Here is a 20,131-nt window from a genome sequence, read left to right on the forward strand (position 1 = left end):
CCAGTGCCAAGGTGAGCTGCATTTTTATGCATTTCACATAGCTGGAAAAGCAGAAAAGATCTGTCCTGTGTCTCTTATTCTTAACATAAACATGTATTTCTTTCCTCTGTTAATCTGTTTGATACTGCTGTGCAGACTTCTTTCTGTGTCCATTCACCTGATGCAAGACTTCTGGAAAATGAGAAGATAAGTGCAGTCAAGGAGAATGGGATGGTTATTTATGAGTGAATCATGATGCCAGGGGTATGGCCTGGTACGTTATTATGTTTTGCTCTGAGACCTCTAGTTGGGATCTACAATTTTCATTTCTCCATAGCATCAGGGATCTGCAAGGATTTGTAGGAGTAGCTGGGAATATTCCACTGGGATTGACTTCAGTCAATGCTTTTGTTACTAGAGACCTCACTCAAGGACTTGTATTTAATTTCTTGTATTTGTATTCCTGTCCATTTCAGTGGATACAAATGGAATATAACTATGACTTCTTTTGACTTTCATCAGCAATACCTTCTCTTAGAAAGACTATCAAGTCAGATCTTAGGGAGTGCTGTAGTTCAATGAGCCCTGAACCTTTATATTCCTAAGTATCCTCTCTGGATTTTGTTCCATCTTCCTGAAGAGCTGAGATCTGCCTCTGAATGTGTCTCCAGATAGAATCATGTTAATATTTAGCCATTTAATTTTGGTATTGCTATTGATATATTTATGTATATAAATATATCTCCTTGCCTATGAGAAAGTGGCAATAAGATATGCCTACTTGCGCCTGAAGTCACTCAACACAAAAGAGGAGCTCTTCCTTGAAATCTTACTCAGAGCTTGCTGAGGTGTAGTTGCATCTCTATCGCTTGAAATTTCTCTATCACCTGAAAACTCTCTTGTGCAGTGCTACAAAGATCTCACCTTCCAGTTCAATATTCCACACTCAGTTATTTCCCTCTGCAATATTGCTGTTACCACTCTGCACTGTGTTAATGGATTTCCAAATACATTATGCTGATGTTTCTAAATAGTGCTGGTAGCAGTCAGTTATTTTAACACCTGACTGAAAAAAGCGTGTAAGAAAGAAGCTTGCTTAAGAGTTGCTTGCTAGGAAGGCAGGTGCATGGACTCTGAAGGGCTTGCAACCTTGTTTTTTGTTTGCTGAGATTGGTGCCTTTCTGTCTGCTGGTTACCTGGGGTCTGCATTTCTGGAAGTTTTATGAACCTGTAGGTTTGGGAATTACATGCTTCAGGGCCTCCAGAGGAGAAGCTGCACTGTCTCTAGCTGAATGTGGGGGTAGCATCTCTCTCTCTGACTTTGGTCATTGCTTCATTGCTTCCTGCCTGTATCATTGCTATGCCATTTATCAAGCGTTTGAAGCATCAACCCAGAAAAAGAGTAGTGAATGATGCTGAATTCAGCAATGAGAATGAAATTATTCTTTTGTGTCCCAAGGTCTCATTATACAAAAATTATGCAAGCTGAAGATCTTATTGTGTATTTTTAAGGCTTTGATTTCATTAAGCTGTGGTGAAGTCTCCGCCTGGATGGCTTTGTCTGTTGCTGTGTTGAAGCTGTCTCTAGGGTGAAGATTAGTGCAGGAGGCCGAGTATCCTCAAAGAAAGGGAGTAAAGCAAGACTCTGGAAATCACATTCATAAGCTGTAGAGATACAGCCCCTCCCTTTCCATTTAAGATGGAGAAAACATTTATTGGAACACATACTCCCAAATAGCAGGGCAAGGTATATTTGCATACCACTATTAGCAAACATGAAAAACAAACTAGAGGTGCTTCTCTAGTTCCTTCTCAAGGTCCTCCCTTGAAGGCTATGTGAAGAAAGGTGATTTTAAAACTATGGATTTTCATCACTTTTGAGATTTTTACCGTTTGAGTGTACTGGTGGGCCAAGGTCTGTAGCCTTTTGCTTACCAAACTCTTAAGCTGAGGAAAATGTTAGCAGTGATAATCAAATTGGATTAATTCCTTCTACAGCCTGTAAATATTTGCCAATGTATTTATTCCTATACTTGTATTGCCTGTACCTGCAGAATATTTTATGTTGTGTTGACTTTTTGGCTTTTTTTTTTAATTGGTGTCTCTAAATGTGACATGTTGGAGCTTTTGGCTATTAAAAAACTCTGAGCATTTAGGAAGAAAAGTGTTTCCAGCAGCTGATATACAATCTTATATCTAAGACTTGTTTCAACTAGGTGAGGGTCTGAGATATGATAGGTGTGAAAATCATTGGTTTCTACACAAGGCAAAAAGAAGTGATGATTTAAATAAGAAATAAGCTGTAATTTTCATAAGGAATCCAACTCCAAATTCCCCAAAAGCTTTAGAAGAAAAGTGTTCAGTCCTTGTCCTTTGAACTACATGCATTTCTCAGACAGTACTAGTGCAATGTCATGTTACCAATGCAGTAATTCAAATACCCAGCTGTGAAAGGCCAAACACTGCAAGTCACCCTACATCCCAGAGAAACAACCAGCCCAGCTCTTGCCCTGAAAAACTGGGAACTCTGTAGAACTGCTGCATCTGAGCAATTCCCAGTTACTGCTGTCTCTGTGACCTTTGAATATGCACAAGTGCTAGGGGATTCGAGGCTTTGGGACAATTTAGGTATGAATCTTAAAAACAAGAGTACTTGAAGAGAATAAGCCCTTCTTGCTATGAGATTGGGAGCTTTTATTTCGCAAAAGTATCCTCTTAAAAATGTGAGGAGTCCCCTGACAGAGTTATACATAGTTTCCTCTGTAAGATCAGGCCTTTAAATCAGAAAAATATTTTCAGTCCAAAGCATGTTATCAATTTCCTTGCCTTTAACTTACCTTGGAATAAAGCATGAAAGTGTGCAATTATTAAAGTAAAAAATAATTACTAGTGTTTTATACCATCTTTTAAATCAGGATTCATTTAGAATTTTATTATTTTAATAGGATTACATCTTTTGCTGTTGCATTCATCCCTTCCTTACAGGAGATAATGCATACCTGCAGGATTCTGGTGCCATGATAGCAGTGACTTTTTCAAATCCTTTTAAACAGGACTTTCTAAACTTTCATTTAAAATTACAATGATTGTTGCTTGAGAGCTATTTTTCTCAGTATTTCTTGAAGTTGTCTAATTGAAAAGGTAAAAGATAACAAGTTTTAATTTTTGGACAATACAAAGCTTAATCTGATATCCACTTTTTTTTTTTTTTTTTTTTTTTTTTTTTTTTTTTTTTAAACTTGTAAAAGTAGTACTGCACTGCTTTACAAATGTTAATTTTTTGGAGATAAAGAATGAAGCACTAGTAGTCCTTAAATTAGATTCAAAACTGAAAATCATGTGAAATCTAATCATTAGTGTTAGCAGAGGTTTCTCTCCTTTACTCTCAGCATGGGGGAAAGAAAGGTGCAATGTAGTTGCTTGTGCTATATCTGGCTTAAATGAAAATAGAAAGAAGGAAGCTTTTTTTCCCATACTACTTCCAGCTTCAGGAAAATATCTGGTTACAAGAGTCCTCCAATTCAGGGAGCTAAATAATTGTTCGACTCTTATGTGGAATGCTGAGAGTAAAGGTGGCAAACACCAGAATTTATTCTGAACTTTTCTTCAGGGACTCTGACCCAATCTGCTGTGCAATTCATTCTGATGGGCTCCCAACCTTGGCCAAAATGTAATTGAATTGCAGCAAATGCAAGGGAAATTACAGGAAGATCAGCCTGAAGGCCTGGTGGTTGCATCTTGCACTGCCATGTGGAATGTTAGACTTTAAATTAACCCCTCATTCTTCTTCGTTCTGCAAAGTTTCAGGGAACTGCAGGAGTCTTGGGTACTTGCCCATGTTCTCCAGAGACCAATCTGGGGGGCAAGCAGAGCATTCTGCTCAGAAAAGAAACATGCCCTAAAAATTTGGGGCATACTTACTTTTCCTAGAAAATAGCCCTGATGGGTGTTTCAGGCTGCATCTATCACTGGTTCAAAGAGGATATCATGGAAATAATGCAGCCAGTCATGAAATGGGGGAAAAAACCCCCAATCTCTACCTGCTGACTAACGCTCTGCTGTTCTCTGAATGCTCCAGTGTGGAGGGAAGGTAGATGTCTCATGCTTGGGCTTGAGAGTGGATGTATTTCCATCCACATAACCGAGAACTTCAATGCAAAATTAATAGACAACTCATGAGGCCCTTTTGGTCCTGCAAACTGCAGATTATTCTTCCTACATGACAGTGGAAAATGACTTTGTGAGGTGTGATGACCATGAGCAAACTCCTAGATGCTCCCTATGGAATCGAGTCCATTGTGCCTAGCGATTGCAGCACGTACTGTGTTGTGTATAATGCCCTTTTCACTTATTTGCAGCAGAGCCATGGCAGATGCCCATCTCACAAATGCTCAGTCGAAACACCTGCCTGGATGCCCATTCAGCACTCTACCGTAAGTTTGAGCCTTTTAATACAAAGATTTGAGGGACTGAATGGTAAGTCTCTGTGCTTGGAGCAGCCCTGGGTGGGTAAAGTTTCTGTAATTAATGCTTTTGAGAAAGAACATTAGTGAGTCTTAAGTCTAGACCAAGCTCCGTGGGAAGCCTGAGCTGTTGATGTGTTGGTTAGTGGCTTAGCAGTGCTTCTCCAGTAGTTTAGACTCTTCAGGAATTTTATGCATTCAGCTTGGAGCAGTGGGGATCAGTGACAAGTGTGTTGTAAGGTGATGATGGAGTCCAGCTTAGGGAGTGTGGAGTTACTGCTGATTTTTGTACCTGGGCCCCAGCTGAGTGTGGTGGCTGGGAGGTGTCCATATCCAGGTGGTGATGCAGGGAAGCGGAGATGCATCTTTCTTTTTCCACATTCTCATGGAAGAAAGACTGATGATTCCAAGTGCATTACAGACATTTAAGGGGGGAAATTTGTCCAGTGTAGGTAAGAACAGCTTTTGGGATGATGGAGGTAACAGCAGCTTTTGGGATGATGGATAATGGTCTGGTCTGCTGAGTTTATAGGAAATTTCTGCTGTAAATGCTTTCTTCCTCCTGCAAATTAGACAACTTCAGTGAGATTTGCTTTTAACTATCAAAAGCACAGTAATATTTGAGAAGGAAAATACCAAACTGTGGTGAAGTTGACACTGCATTGATTTATATCTTGCCTGAGCATGCATTGTAGATAGAGCCAAATCTTTGGGTGCTGGAAGTTAGAGGGCTGACTAATAGAGCTATGATGATTTATTGCACCTAAGGAGTTGTCAAGATTTCACTGACATTTTCATTGGCTCTGGACCACAGCATGATGTTGGTCCACAGCTATCAACTTGTCACCTTTTACGAGTAGATGAATGAGTAACAATTTCAAGTTGTCACTCTCCCTCAGTCTCTCACTAATCTTGCAAGTGATTGTAAGCTCTGGGGTTTTGGTTGTCTTTATATTATGTTAAAATTATTTATATTATTGTTTATCTGTGTGATGAGACCCAATTAAAAATATTGATTGAACAGTTGAGCTACCTAGTTTTTTACCAGGTGAGGTTCTAGGCCAGTAACTTATTAGTAACTCATTCTAGCTATTAGTTTCTATTCTCAAAAACTTTGGATTGACTTTGTGGTGTGGTTTATTATGTTGCTTTGTGTTTATATTGAGAGGGTTGCAACATGAGCACAAGAATGATAGCGTGATGCTTCAAGAACTGGAACTGTGCTGGACATTTGTAGCAAGTCAAGAGTAGTTGCAACTCAATGCAACACCGTGACCTGACTTTTTACACAGTGGCTTTAAATGCCTTGGGCATTTTTTAGGAAACTTATTTCTTAAGCCATAAAAATGGAAACATTTGAGTTGTTTGTATTCCTTGCTTGTCTCTTGTTAGATATCTGTGCATGCTTAGCTAATATATCATCACAAAAATGGTAAACTGAGGATTGAAGTTCATTGCCTTGCTAAGCATGAGAAATTCTCTAAGATCAGAATAATCATTTTTAAACTGTTAGAGTGGAAAGTGGTTCTGGGACCAGCACTAGTTAATATCTTAATCAACAACATAGTGGAACTGAGTGTGCCTCCAGCAAATTTGCAGATAACACCAAGCAGAATGGTGCAGTTGTTATGCTGGAGGGAGGAGATGACATCCAACGGGACTGTCACAGGCTGGAGACATGTCCCAATGTGAGCCTCATTCAGTTTAACAAGGCCAAGTGCAAGGTGCTGCACCTGGGACAGGATCATCACCAGTGTCAGCATATACTGTGAGATGTGAGATAAATTAATTGAGAGCAGTCCTGAGGAGAACGAATTGGGGGTACTGGTGGATGAAAAACTGGGCATGAACTGGCAATGTGTACTCTCAGCCCAGAAAACCAATTGTATCCTGGGCTGTATCAAAACAGCGTGGGCAGCAGGGCAAGGGAAGGGAAGGGACTCTGCCCCTCTGCTCTGCTCTGCTGAGACCCCACCTGCAGTGCTGTGTCCAGCTCTGGGGTCCCAGCATAAGAAGGATGTGGGTGTGTTGGAACAGGTCTAGAGGGGGGCCAAGGAAATGGTCAGAAGGCCAGAGAACCTCTTCGGGGAAGACAGCCTGATAGAGCTGGGTGTGTTCACCCTGGAGAAGAGAGGGCTCCAGGAAGCCCTTATTGTGGCCTTTCCCCATTTAAAGGGGGCTTCCCCATTTAAGGAAGATGGGGACAAAATTTTAATAGAATCTTTAACGATAGGACAAGGGGTCATGTTTTTAAGGTGAAAGAGGGTAGAGCTAGATTGAACATAAAAAAGGAATTCTTTACTATGTAGTTGGTGAGACATTGAAACAGGTTGCCCAGAGAAGCTGTGAATGCTTCATGCCTGGAAAATGCTCAAGGCTGGATGAGACTTTGGGCAACCTGCTCTAGTGAAAGGCATTTCTGCCTGTGGGTGGGGCTAGATGGTCTTTTAAGGTCTTTTCTAACTGAGACAATTCTGAGTCTATGGAAAAAAAACCCCAAAACTGAACCACCAACTTACTATTAGAATATATTTCATCCATTCACTTGTGGTGGTGTGGGGTTTGTTTTGTTTCAGTGGTTTTTTTTTTTTTTTTTTTTTTTTTTAATTCTAGAGTACTCTGTGGTCCTTGAGGTAATTGCCTACTTGAAGCTTGTTATTATCTATATTTTTGATTATAGAAGCTGAATGGAGTGAAGGCAAATAAGTTGTAATTCCCAAGTACCTTCTGCTTCTTTTTTATCAAACAAATGCAGCCAAACAGATTTTTCTGTCTTATCTGTATCAGATATTTATAGGCACATTTTACTAATTTTACTATACTTGAGTAGACTTATTTTCCTGGGAGACTAATGCAGACAGTTGGAGAAAATTAAATCAGACAGAAATTAACTTCTAAATGGTCAATATTTTCCCTCTCTTTTTTCAACAGTGTTTTTTAACTGACTTGCCTTTATAATGGAAAAATATCTGTGAAACTTAAGCATTTTGATAGAAAGCTGATTAATGAAATGAAAACTTCTAGTGACACATGAAAGCATATTGTCTCCTGTAAAAGTCTTGTGGGGGAAAAAAAAACAGCAGACATCTGGCCAGTTGTGACAACTGTATGAGCATGTGACAGCCTGTGTTTGAATGTCTCTCAACAGTGGTAGAGGGAACAGTGTCGAACAATGAAAGAAAAACTGCTAGAAAAGGTATCCTCTTTCATCAGTTGTGCTGTCTGTGTCACTGAGGATGGCATGTGTCTGTGCTCTCCTTTTTTCAGCATTTTTTATAAAAAGCACTGTGTGCTCTCTTGAGAGTGCCTTTTGCATCTAATGCAAGAACCAGGAGACCTGGCAGCATTGTTGTTATGTAACGGTCTGATTTTTGCCATTCCTAATTTACCATCCTGTTTGAATTTGTTGATGATTCTTGCAGTTAAGATTCTCAATTCTATTTGGCAACTCACCATCTGCAAAAGGGGCCATAAGTGAATACTGCCCTTCTGTACCTTCACAGTGTCCTTAATTAGATTCATTTTAAGTCTGAGAATTTTAATCAAGGGAATTACCTAAGGGTGGCTTTGTCTGCACTTGCACTTTTAGTCATGTTTTCCGAAGGATTGTAGTGTTTGATTATAAAATACTCCAGAAGGAGTTCACTGTACTGCTCCCTGTCTTATTAAATCTCCCTGTCACTGCAGCTGCTCGCTAGCTAGATCCATTATGTAAAGATAAGTGTCAGAAGCTGCACCTGTGTTGCAAAAACACATGGGGTTGTCTTTCCTCCTAGCCCACTTGACAGCTTTTCTTGAGCTTGGCATTCGGCACAAGCGTTCACCTTAGTTCACCATGTAGCATTAATAGGATCCCTCTGCTTTTCCCTGCTGCATTCTCAGCAGAGCTCTTGGGTCCACTGTTCTAGCCCACGGAAAAAATCCCTTTTGGGCATCATCTGCCATGGAGAAGAGCAAGAAAGAGCAGTAAAAGGAGTGTAGGCACAAAGGGTCAAGGATCTGGCACACGCCTTAAGCAGAGCCTCATTCAGCATCAGCTGTCCCTTCAATGTGAAGAGGGCAACAGTGACTTTAAGGGAAGGTGAACCTAAGGAAGGTCCTTGCAGGTAAATGCAGTAGCTGTACCTGCTGCCATAGCTCACAGGCTGTGGATTTACATAGGTGCTACATTCTGCAGAAATCTAGTGAAGGTTTTGGGTGCCAGTCTGCTCTGCAGCTGAACTCTAAGTCTTTCTGGCCCTTGATTTGCCTATATCCATAGCACAAGAAGAGCAAGAATCACTCCTCTTTTAATCTGTGTATGTTCTTTCTCTATTTACGTGGGATAGATCTGTGTGCAGAGGATATAGCCACTCCTGTTTTCTATTTTCCTGGTTTATTGGGAACACTGGAGGAACAGGAATGCGCTAATGCCCTGCACAATTCTGAATACAGACTGCTTGATTGGAGAGTTAACCCATAAGCATTCCTGGTTTAAACGAATAAAGACTTTTGTATTGAGATTCACTTCACAGGAGCTGTTTTAAAGAAATTTGTACTTTTGGAAGGTGCAAGTTAATTTTGGAGGTTGTGCTCTCTGACATGATATGGAGCAAAGCAGAAACATATTGAAACGTGCATATTCTGATTTGATCTAGGGCTATGGGCCTGGAAGAATTGTTTCTGAAATCAGTCTTGCTTTTGTTAAACACAAAACAGATAAAAGTCTCTGTTGGGCAGGAGTCAGCTCTCTCCTGGGACTAGCTTTGTGCCTCCTAATGATGTCCCATCCTCTCCTGTGTAGATGTGCTCTATAAAATAAATGGATTGCTCTGCACTCCAAGAAATGCATTTTGCGGGGTCTCTCTAAGCTTTAAGTCTTTTTCTATTAAACCCCGGTTGGCTAATAAATTTCACTCACAATCCAGGTGGTGGTGAATGTTTTTTGTGACTAAAGTGAAATATTTGAGAACAGAGCTATTAATGCAGTGCTTCTTCTGTCTTTCACCTTAGTGCTGGTAGCAATGGAAAATTCTGAGTGCTAAAACCCAGCTTTATTTTTAAAGGAGGTATTAAAGTAATGCCATGCATATTTCTGCTAGGTCTCTATATTCCTGCAGATCTTCTTCATTCCTAAGCCTCCTGTACCCTTCCTTGCCCAGTGCTCAATGCAGTTTATTGTCCACTTCTTTGAAAGGTGTGGTTAAAAAAGTCTGTCTGTACCCTGCAATGCTGAGTCTGCTGTCACCAATTGCCAGCTATGAAGCTGCTTTTTAAAACAGCCACTTAAATCCCCCTTTCCCTTGGATATCTCTCTGATGCTTCCTTCTTGTTTTCACCACCCCTCCCTAGCCTTCCCTGGGGAAAAACATGCTGTTTCTATTGTTGCTGGCAGTAGCTGGAGGTACTGAAGAGTCTCTCCTGTAAGCTGATTTATGGATTCTGTGGGGAAAATTCCAGCTAGAATCCAGGTAGTGTTGGATTAGCAGCAAACCACAGCACATCCCATCAGGGCAGCAAATGCTTCATGCTTGGGGAGATAGAGGCATAGGCTACAGAGTATCTGTAAACAGAAGGGATTAGGTTTAGGAGCAGATTTAGAGAGAGATAAGGCAAAAGAAGCTGTTTACTTCACTATTTTATCAAATAGCAGGGCCCTTTGATAAAGAAATATATATATCCAATTTATAACATATGTGGTCCTTTGTTCCATTGCAGTTCCCAGTGAAACTAGGGAAGGGTTTCAAAACTGCAAAACAAGTGCAGAAACCCCAAAGATAAGTTGATAATACATTTAAAATTTTCATTGATAAACATTAAGCTGCTCAAAACCATTATCTGCAGACTGACCCACATAGCTGCTTGAAATCATCATCAGGAAACATTTTGCATGAGTTATTTACAATGAGTAATCTCATTAAGCACACGTTATGTATAGGATATTTGCTGTCTTTATTGCTTTCTTTGTTTTATGGGAAGCACCAGGATGTTTCTGCAGCAGTCCCAGTCACATAAGTGTAGCAGTGCATAATTTAGAGCAAAAATATTTCAAACTTAGTTATAGAAATTTAGTCTAAGCTGAAACTTAATATTGATCTGTATGAGAGCATTTACTTAGAGGTACTTTTATGGAAAAGTAAATATAGATTTAACTACTTAAAATCATTGCAGCTCATGAGGTTTATGAGCAAAAAAAAAAATTTAAACAGCACTTAATTCTCTTCTGGACACTATTTTAAAATTCTGTTTTAAGTGCTCATTTAACTAGGCAATATTTTGACAGTGTTACTGAAGTTTAAAACCAATGTGCACATCCAATTTCTACAGTATTTATTATTTATTATTCCCAGAGGGAAAGCACTGTTGAAGTACAGTTTTTGTGACAGGCTGTACTTAGTTTGGGGGTTATATACCAGGGATATTGCTACTCAATAGCCACACTTTCTTGACATGGGAAATTCCATGCTAAGGTCAAACACGAGTGAGTCAAACATTCTCGGCTTATGGCGATATACACGAAACCAAAGTTAGCTCCACTCCTGATTTACAACCTGCAATAACCAGGAAATATGGCTATTTTGACTGCTTAGATGCATTTCTAGTCCCCAGTAGTCAGCAAATTAGTTTTCGTTATTTTTCTCTTAGATGTGGTGCAATGTAAAACAAAGCTGTGATCTAATATATTCTTTTTTAGGAAACCAAAGAAGCTGACCATATAACTTAAAAAAATGTATGTGTATGTAGCCAACAGGTGAAGGGGAGCCCAGCTGGAAGAGTAGAACTCTTACTTAGAGATCAGTAACTCCTGTCATGGTATCTGTGTTAGCAACCAGCCTCACTTGGCCTCATGCTGTAGTAAAAATCTATAGAAGAAACTTGTGGGGAAAAAAGCTGTGGCAGAAGAAAGATAGAAACTGTGCCTTGCTCAACAGTATTTGATAGTGATGCTGACAGTGAATTTCATCTGTCTAGGTTTATGTCGCTGGAGAGCTATAAACACTTTTGAGGGACAGTTCACCTTTACACTAGTATGGATGGATTGGCATATGGAAAGCTATGTGTCTCTTGAGTAATGATACAGGAGCTGTGGGCAACCAGCTCTGACACAGTGTCTGAACTGAAGGTGTATCCATGGTTTTCTCAGGGTTGCCCAAGTCTGTGGCAAAGTGTTGACGTACAACAGACACACAGGTACAAGACTTTTCTTCTAGGTACTCCAAACACACATTTCATTATAGTTATCCTTCCGGAACCATGGAATCATTAAGCTTAGAAAAGGCCTCTAAGATTATGGAGTTGAACCATTAACCCAGCACTGCTCATCACTAAACCAAGTCACCAAGTGCCACATCCATGTGCCCTTTGAACAGTTTCAAGAGTGGTGACTCCACCACTTCCCTGGGCAGCTTATTACAATGATTGACCCACCTTTCAGTTCATAAATTTTTCCTACTATCCAGACTAAACACCCCAGGTGCAGTTTGTGTCTATTCCCTCTCATTCTGTCATTTGTTAATCGGGGGAAGAGTTTGACCTCCACCTGGCTACAACCTCCTTTCAGGAAGTTGTAGAGAACAAGTAAGTCCCAGCTCAGCCTCTTTTTCACCAAGCTAAACACCCCTGAGTTCCTAAGCTGTTTCTCATAACTTGTGCTCCAGACCCTTCCCCAGCTCCGTTGCCCTTCTCTGGACACGCTCCAGCCCCTCAATGTCTTTCTTGCAGTGAGGAGCCCTGAACTAACACAGGATTTGAGGTGTGGCCTCAGCAGTGCCCAGTACAGGGGGACAATCACTGTCCTGCTCCTGCTGGCCACACCATTGCTGATACAGATGAGGATGCCATTGGTCTTCTTGGCCACCTGGGCACACACTGGCTCATGTTCAGCTGCTGTTGACCACCACCCCCAGGGCCTTTTTTGCTGAGCAGTTTTCTGGCTGTTCTGCCCCACGCCTCTAGCACTTCCTGGGGTCGTTGTGACCCAAGGGCAGGACCCAGCACCTGGCCTTGTTGAACCTCATACAATTGATTGGGCTGAACCTCAGCCCATCAATCCAGCCTGTCTGGATCCCTCTGCAGAGCCTTACCACCATCGATAGATAGGTAGAACTGCTCATGACTTCCAGGCAAAATGCAAATGAAAACAGGACTGGATCTGGGCACGGCCCAAGCTGTGAAGAGATATTACAACATCTCACAGAATCTGGTATTATACATAATGCCTTTTTCCTTAATACCTTGAAAAAAATCTGTTTAACCATAATAGACCATATGTTTTAGTGTCATTTTCATTGGTACTTTTAGATTGCAAGTCCTATTTTTCATTCAGTACATACATACCGTATAATGTCATTTGCACTTAAAGGGCTCTGGGAACATAGAAGTCTCTCTTTATCACATAAATGGCTATAAACAGCCATCTTAGCAAATGGGTTCTGCAAAGATTTATTCCTGGAAAGTTCTGAATGTCTTCTGTGAAGCGCTTAGGGGTTCTCCCTTTGACCCTGTTGGTATCAGTCATATGCCACTCTAAATAAGGATGGGAATCCTGCCGTGGACTGGGACAGCTTATATATCAGGGAGGTGTTGCACAGGCATTTCACAAGAAATAAATATTAAAAAGCTTCTTTGAATGCTGATAGAAATTACTCTTCCCTGCAGAGTACTCATTTATCTGCTGTTAGAAACTTTTTTTTTTTCAGTTGTGAACAAATGCAAATTAGGATTTGTTTGCTTTGTTTGTTTCTTCTGGACTCTCCAAGGAAGCAGGGAATATAAATTTCCTGTAAAGCATATAATTGATAAGCTGTTACATGTCACAGGAAGACTGTGAATCATAGGTCTAAATGTACTCTGTTTTCAGGGGTTTGAAAACCCAAGCTTCAATTATCTGTGCAAACAGACCTGAATCCTATCATCCCTTCCTGGAATTTGAGCCTGGTAAAACCCAAAGGTTCTCAGCCCTGTTTGTTGATAACTCTTGGAGCTTCTGTATCCATCTCTCTGGGTCGGTGATCCTGCATGAATTTTTCTCAGTGGACATCTGCGTTTTTTTGCATCAAGACTTACCATCTTATGTGAAGTCACAGGGATAAATACTTGCTTGAAGGGTTTAGCATTAACTACAGATTCAGATGCATCCTGTCAGTCATTCTAACAGTACCTGTTCATGTAACCCACAGTTGGGCCATCTCTCCTACCTTGGATGCTTCACAGATTTCCTCAGTGTCTGAGCATCATCATGTTCATTTGTTTTCACAAGATCTTTGTGAAGAAGTTGGGAAAAGCTGTTACCCCCATTTTAAAAACAAGGGTGAGAAGCAGAGAGGTGGAGAATATGACTGCATTGTGTAGGGATACACCAAGCATATCAGCTCTGGAACGAGTGCTGCACTGAGGGTAATTAACCCAATTAGTCCATAACAGAGCTAATAGTCTATGCATGGTATCACATCTTTGTACTTTACTGTGCCATGCAACTGGTCAGCTCTTGAAACAACCTTGGGACTTCATAACAAAGTGGTGAATGACAGAACAGAGTATTACTCCTCTGTGAAAAGGGACATTTAAAAAAATATACACCATCACAGGTATAACTTCAGAAGAGGGTTTTGCTACATCAGTTTGGCCGCCTGGGCCACTCCTTTGCTGGGTTATTTTGTGAGCTGGGCTCTGGCTGAGGAGCAAGGGGACAGTGACAGTGCGCAGGAGCTGTCAGATCTGCAATCTGCTCCAATGTCACTGTCTTTGCTCAGAACTGAGTTTCAGGGCAGCTTCATTTAGAGGCTACACATTCTCTATTCCTCTGAATTGTTTATAATGTGTGGTGGAAACATCTAAAATAGAATGCTGTAGAATTAAAGAAAAACCACAGGAAATTTGAAGCTTTTCCTCCCACAAGTATATACTATGTATATGTATTTTTATACTTGGATTTCAGTATCTTCTTTTTCGTGTCTCTGGTGTCAGCTTCTGAGTTTACCTCAATTGTACTTATCTCTGCTGCATAAATAACTCTCTGTCCCTGTTTCCAGTTAATCTAAACCTGCAAGTGTTCACTCCTGTTCTTTTTTGCTGTGCCACCTGCCTCTCAGTCTGACTGCTGTGTGTTACTCCCTTCCCTGCCACCAGTCTCAGGTTTCCTGAGAGAAGCCTGGGTCTTGAAATATTTTGGGAATGGAAAGATGGGTGAAGGAGTGCTCTTCCATATTTTGGTGCTCTCTTTTCACCCACAGAATAGCTCTCACATTTTCTTCTTCCCTGCTATGTCCTTATTTCTGAGGTACTTTTGGATATTCCTATATGGATGAACATTTACTATTTTTAAACTGCTTATCCTTGCAGAATGGGTAATCAGAAAAAGCCAGTCCTGAGTGAAGAACAGTGATTTCTAACACTGGATAGCCACCTAAAAATATTTAAATGTCATGACAGTAGCAGAGTGGCAATACTGGGTTGAAGGATGGGAGATAAACCTCAGGAGAGGGAACCCAGTCATCTGCTGTTACAGGGGACACAGTCATGTAAAACCTCACTTGAGAATTTGGAAATTATTCACTGTCAGACACTTCTAATTTCTGCTGTTATCCTATGCTGGTCTGTGCTACTGGATGAATGTGTAAGATAGAGCTCATGCCACGCTATTTAAAGATTGGCCTCAGTAAAAAAGCCAGGTGAATAACTCACCTGAGAATTTGCAGTTTGCATAGATTTGCCCTGCCACTGTAAAACAGAGCTGAGTGTGCTGATCTATTGCCTCTCTGCACAGCAGAGCCTTTGATTGTAAGCTCAGCCCAGGTCTGCCTGCTAAAAAGCAAATTTAGTCATTTTTGGCAATAGCAGACTCAGTCACTTTAAATGGTTTGTAAAACTTGAAACTGGCCATAGGAGAGAGAGCAAAAGCCCTAAAGGACCTCTGCACCTCTAAAGATGATAGAAGTCCATGGTTGATACTTAGAGATAAGGTGTGATAAGAGTACAGGGTAATATTTCCATTGGAATAACTTTCCTGCTTCCAGCAATTAGGAGTTTAATGGCTTCTTAAGTTTGAGGATACAGATGGGCATTACTTCTGGTAGACCAAAACTCCTTAAAATAAGAATTGGATGAGTGGGACAAAACTCTGCTATCAGATAAGTAAATCTAGATTCACACTGGTGGAACAGGGCAGGGTTTGGTTTCTCCTTCTCTCCCTTGATGGTAAAAGTGATTAAATCTTGGCAGGTTGGATCCTCTCCTGTACTATCTTATAATAAAGAACTGGTTTGATAATAAAATCTTGGCATTTACTTTATCAGCTCTTAAGTATAGTAAAGAGGGTTTTACTTATCAGGTATGTATTCTTATCAGTTTTCTAGTGTAGTATATATTCTACTTCAATAATATCTGCTCAGCTATGCATTTTCTCCCCCTCATGATGTGTGCATGAAGGGTGCCTTTAGAGATTTAAGGGGGCAATTTAATTTTTTTTTCTGCTATCCTTCATTAAATTCAAATTGTCACTAGCTTTCTGCATCATCACTTCTATTGAAACTCAGCATCCACTAAAATAAAAAATTTCTTTGTGCAGATCTTTCCATTTTTCTCATGTATTTTCTGTTGCTTTTTTGGGTGTTATTTGTTCTATTGTGGCCGATATGAAATTTGGAAGCTCTTGTAAAGTTGTTATCAGTGTTTCTTTTCCATTTGATGGTAGTTCATTGGATAAGTCCTTCTTTTGTTTCAGCAAAATCAGTGGCAAAATTGATTTTGAAATGAGAGTAGAAAGATGTCCTCAGTTTATCACCTCTGAAAATGAAAAAAATTGAATTCATAGCATTCACAGTAGTAGTTTACCATACTGCATGTTTATTAGGTTCTTAGATGTGCTTAACTGCTCTAAGCAGTAAAATCCAAGAAAATGGAGATTATTGAATGTCTATTTACTAAACCAATCTTGATGTCTTTATTCATACACATCTGATTATATTATCACTTCCAAATTGTATTTTTGACGTGGTGGTTCAGTACTATTTTTTGGTTTTACTTTTTTTATTAGTGATAATCTACAGAATCAGGACAGTTTTGTTGGGAGAGGGAATTGTTTTGTATTCTGGTTCACAGGTAATTCACAGAATCATCAATTAATTTCTAAGTCCTTATTGCTGGTGAATTTACATAAAATGCAGAGCATCACTGTTGGTCTGAGGCAGAGTGGGATTGGGATAAAGCATCCAGGAATTATTCCAGAGGAATTTCTGAGTTCTGGCTTGCTTTCAACAGACCCAAAGAAGAATGACCCTGTCTGTCCCTTGGTTTACACCAAGCTAGATAGACAAATACTTGCTTTCCTTGAGATGTCAAATTTCTTTTAGATGTTAGTGTGTACAGCATAACTGTGGTATGAGTTCAAATTCCCTATGTAATTTTCTAGGGTTAAGTGTTTTTTATCTTGAAACTGAGAATGAAAGAAAAGTTATTGAAAAACATAGATTTTATTGTCTCAAAAAGGACTCGACTTTTTTTTTGGGGGGGGGGCAAGGGGAAGAAGACAGGAGATGGGGGAAAAAAGCTCATTATTTTGGGAGTTCCATTTTTGGATGCAAACCCAAAACATTGGCTTAACAGCACACTATAATTGAATTTTAGCAAAGAACAACTTCAGAAATCTATGCATCATAGATGTAGGTTGAAACTATCAATATCCAAGGTGGTTTGATCTTTTTTTGCTTTAAAATAACTTGACTTAAAAGTATAGAAAAGTAAATGCTAGGGTTTCTTTAACAGTCTTTTATACCTTTGCAGTCTTTATATCTTTGTTCTTGACTTACTTTTTGTGTTTATTCTTCACTGACTAAAGATACTGTCACACATGCAGAAGCCTCAAGTTTAATTTGCTTTCTGAACAGGAGTGTGAAGACCCCGACTGCCATGAAATTGAAAAGGCTGGGGAATAATAAACCTTGTTATTCCTAGCACCTTTTTCCCACCTCTATTCCCTCCCCAGAATGAGCTTCCTTGAAAACACCCTCTCAAACTGCTAGTCTAGCAGATGTGGATGCATCATGGGACTATGGAGTCCTGGATTCACAGAAACAATTCAGTGACTGAAATGCATCTTGGATAAAATTTAAGTTTCCAAGTCTGAGTAGGCAGTTCATGAAGCTTGTGTCCATTCCCATCCCTCTGTTCTCCCCTGCTTAGGTGTCTCCAAGATTTCAGGCCCCAGACTTTCCAGCAGTACATTTCCCATCCTTTTCGCTGGAGCTTCCTTCATCTCTCCAGGTAGATCTGGCCACATTTTGCAGGGAGGATGGAGGCTTCCTCTTCTGAACCTTATTTGTTGCCACTGGTAATTGCACTGTCCAGAGTGAAGCTTGTGCTGAGCTCTGAATGACCCTGCACAAGAATGCAGTTATACTGAAAGCATCCTAGCCTTCATCGATCTTTTGAGGGAAAAGAGTGAAGCAATCTTCCCTACGAAAAGGACAGTTTAGGCATAGGAGTAGGGTTGGGGCTTTTGGCAATGTATCGTGATTTCTTTTAGAAGCACACATCAGGCAGGCACTTGCAGTGGGATACAGGGAATTAAAAAAAAAATCACCATTTATCTTCTTTTTCACTTGCATTTCCTCCTGCTTCTAGCCAAGATGCTGCATTTTCTGAATTTTGTTATTAGTAAATTTCCTGAACCGCATTGCAGAAACCAGTGCCTAAGGGCATTATCACGCAGCTCTTAGGATCACCATGCTTTCTAGACCTGCAACGATCTCCATTGTGTCAGTCTCAAGGTGTGGCAGAAACGCTAGTGACAATATGACCGTGTTAGCTTTGCCTTCTAACAGGCACCAAGCCTCCCCTGATTGTAGAATGTAATATAATGTACAAAGAGTAATAAAAGGTTAAGCAGAGGTAATGCTTATGGACTTAAGTTACTATCTTTTTCTGAGTGTTTTTGCTAGGATTTCTCCTAAGACACATTACATTTAAAAAAAGGAGCAAACTCCACCTTCAGTGACAAACTGAGTGAGCAGCAAGAAACTGAGTTGGGACAGAGCATAATGCCTTGTGCAAAGCTGCAGGACCTTTGCCTAAGCCTTTGCAGATGGACGTTCCTATGCTAATTTGTGGAAGAAAAAGTCAAGAACTACAGTAGTTAAACTACATTTCTCAGTCAAATCAGGGCAGAAAGTTAGGAAAGGTAGGCAATTTAAAATAATTTGGGAGGCTCAGCAAACTCTTAACGTGAAATTTAACTGAACTGTAGCTCAGTTACTTTCTACTCTCTGAGTATAGTAATATGCATTGGCAAAAATAGTCTATTTTATACTGACTGATCCTCTTCACTTGACAGGTTGGCTGTGAGAAAAGATTTAGGTGTCACTGTGACTAGCTCATGAATTAGATTTCAATTCCTCATAAAATAATTGAGTAAATACCTGGAGATGAAATCAGTGAAGTCTGGAGAGTAATAGAAGTTTGGGTAAACAAACAGCATGATTTTTATAGAGAACAAATCATACAAGACACACTTAATTGCTTGTTTTGATAGAATTGCTAAATTATTAGCTGCTGCTTGTATTTTTCAGAGATAGACTTCCAAAAACATCAAGAGCAGTTAGGTACCTAACTCCTGCTGGTTTTAAGGTTTTGCTACATTATCTCTGGAAGTTTTAAAGAAAAGTTCATGCTAATTGGCTTGGAGTTTAGTCTTGCTACATGACTTCTTAGACCCCTGGGAGTCCCTGTGCCCAGATGGATATATATGAGTTGTGTAATGATGCTGGCACTGCTTCCAGCACCAGTATTATGTGCAGACTTGCTTTAGATTTTCATTAATGACTGAGAAGTTTGGCTCAGAGCAGCATGGCAAGGAAATGTAAAGGCCAAAAATTCAGGAAGCCATGAGCATTAATATGATAATATGGTCCTATAGAACAAAACTTCCATCTCTCCCTAAAACTCCCCTCATCAATCCCCCTAAAAACCAAAACCTAAACTAGAACTTTTCATGAGAACAAGAGATCCCGAATAGTTCTAGTGGGAAATTCCAAGTATCACCTGAACAAGAGAGATTGGACAACTCTTGACGAACATTGATGCTCTGAAAATATTCCATTATGCTTATTAGTTTTCTGAATTCTTTCAAATCACCTTGTTGCTCTGTGGACCATAGCAAATTTGGAGGTCACTAATGCAGGTAAATCAAAGGCAGACACATCTAATAACACACCCTCCTAAAACAGATCTTTTGTACTGGGAGGTTGAAGAGAAGCCAGTAATTTGGAGAAATCCGTTAGATCACCTAACCTATCAGAACTCCTTGGAACACTTTTTCTGCCATTGTATGATTGAGAGCTTTCCAAAGGTGGCATATATTGTATCTGTTCTACTGGAAGAAAGTTGAATCATAGTATATTTATTTTTACTAGGAATCTAGAAGGAAGGGAGATAGTGCAGCTAAAGGAAATGGCAAGGAAGCAAATTTGGCTGAAGTTTGCAATACTTGATTCAAAACAGATGTCCTCAGCCAGCCAGTGGTCAAGACTGGGAAAGAAATTAAAGGAAAATAGAAAGGGGGTGGGGGGGCGGGGGTTGGGGGGAGGGAATAGTCTGTGGGGAAGCAGGAAATGTGTTGAAGAGGGACATAAGGATGCACTGGGACCAATCAATCAGGTATACTTACAGTGGCAACATAGAGAATGAAGTGGAGAAAACAGGAAGCCTTTGAATGA

General features: G+C 40.1%; 1 protein-coding gene across 17 annotated transcripts in view; it reads left to right on the forward strand.

Annotated features, from left to right (window-relative positions):
- Positions 1-20,131, forward strand: part of DLG2 (discs large MAGUK scaffold protein 2) — a 984,477-nt gene that overhangs the window by 165,659 nt on the left and 798,687 nt on the right. For 15 of the 17 annotated variants that reach the window (XM_040055800.2, XM_040055802.2, XM_040055798.1 and 12 more), the window contains one exon: positions 4,338-4,412. The exons of the other annotated variants lie outside the window; for them this stretch is intronic. In XM_040055800.2, coding sequence (XP_039911734.1) covers positions 4,338-4,412 — 75 coding nt within the window. The remainder of the gene's footprint in view (positions 1-4,337; positions 4,413-20,131) is intronic. 17 annotated transcript variants of the gene reach the window in all.

The sequence above is a fragment of the Hirundo rustica genome, chromosome 2 (genome assembly GCF_015227805.2).
Source record: "Hirundo rustica isolate bHirRus1 chromosome 2, bHirRus1.pri.v3, whole genome shotgun sequence".
Taxonomy (NCBI): Eukaryota; Metazoa; Chordata; class Aves; order Passeriformes; family Hirundinidae; genus Hirundo; species Hirundo rustica.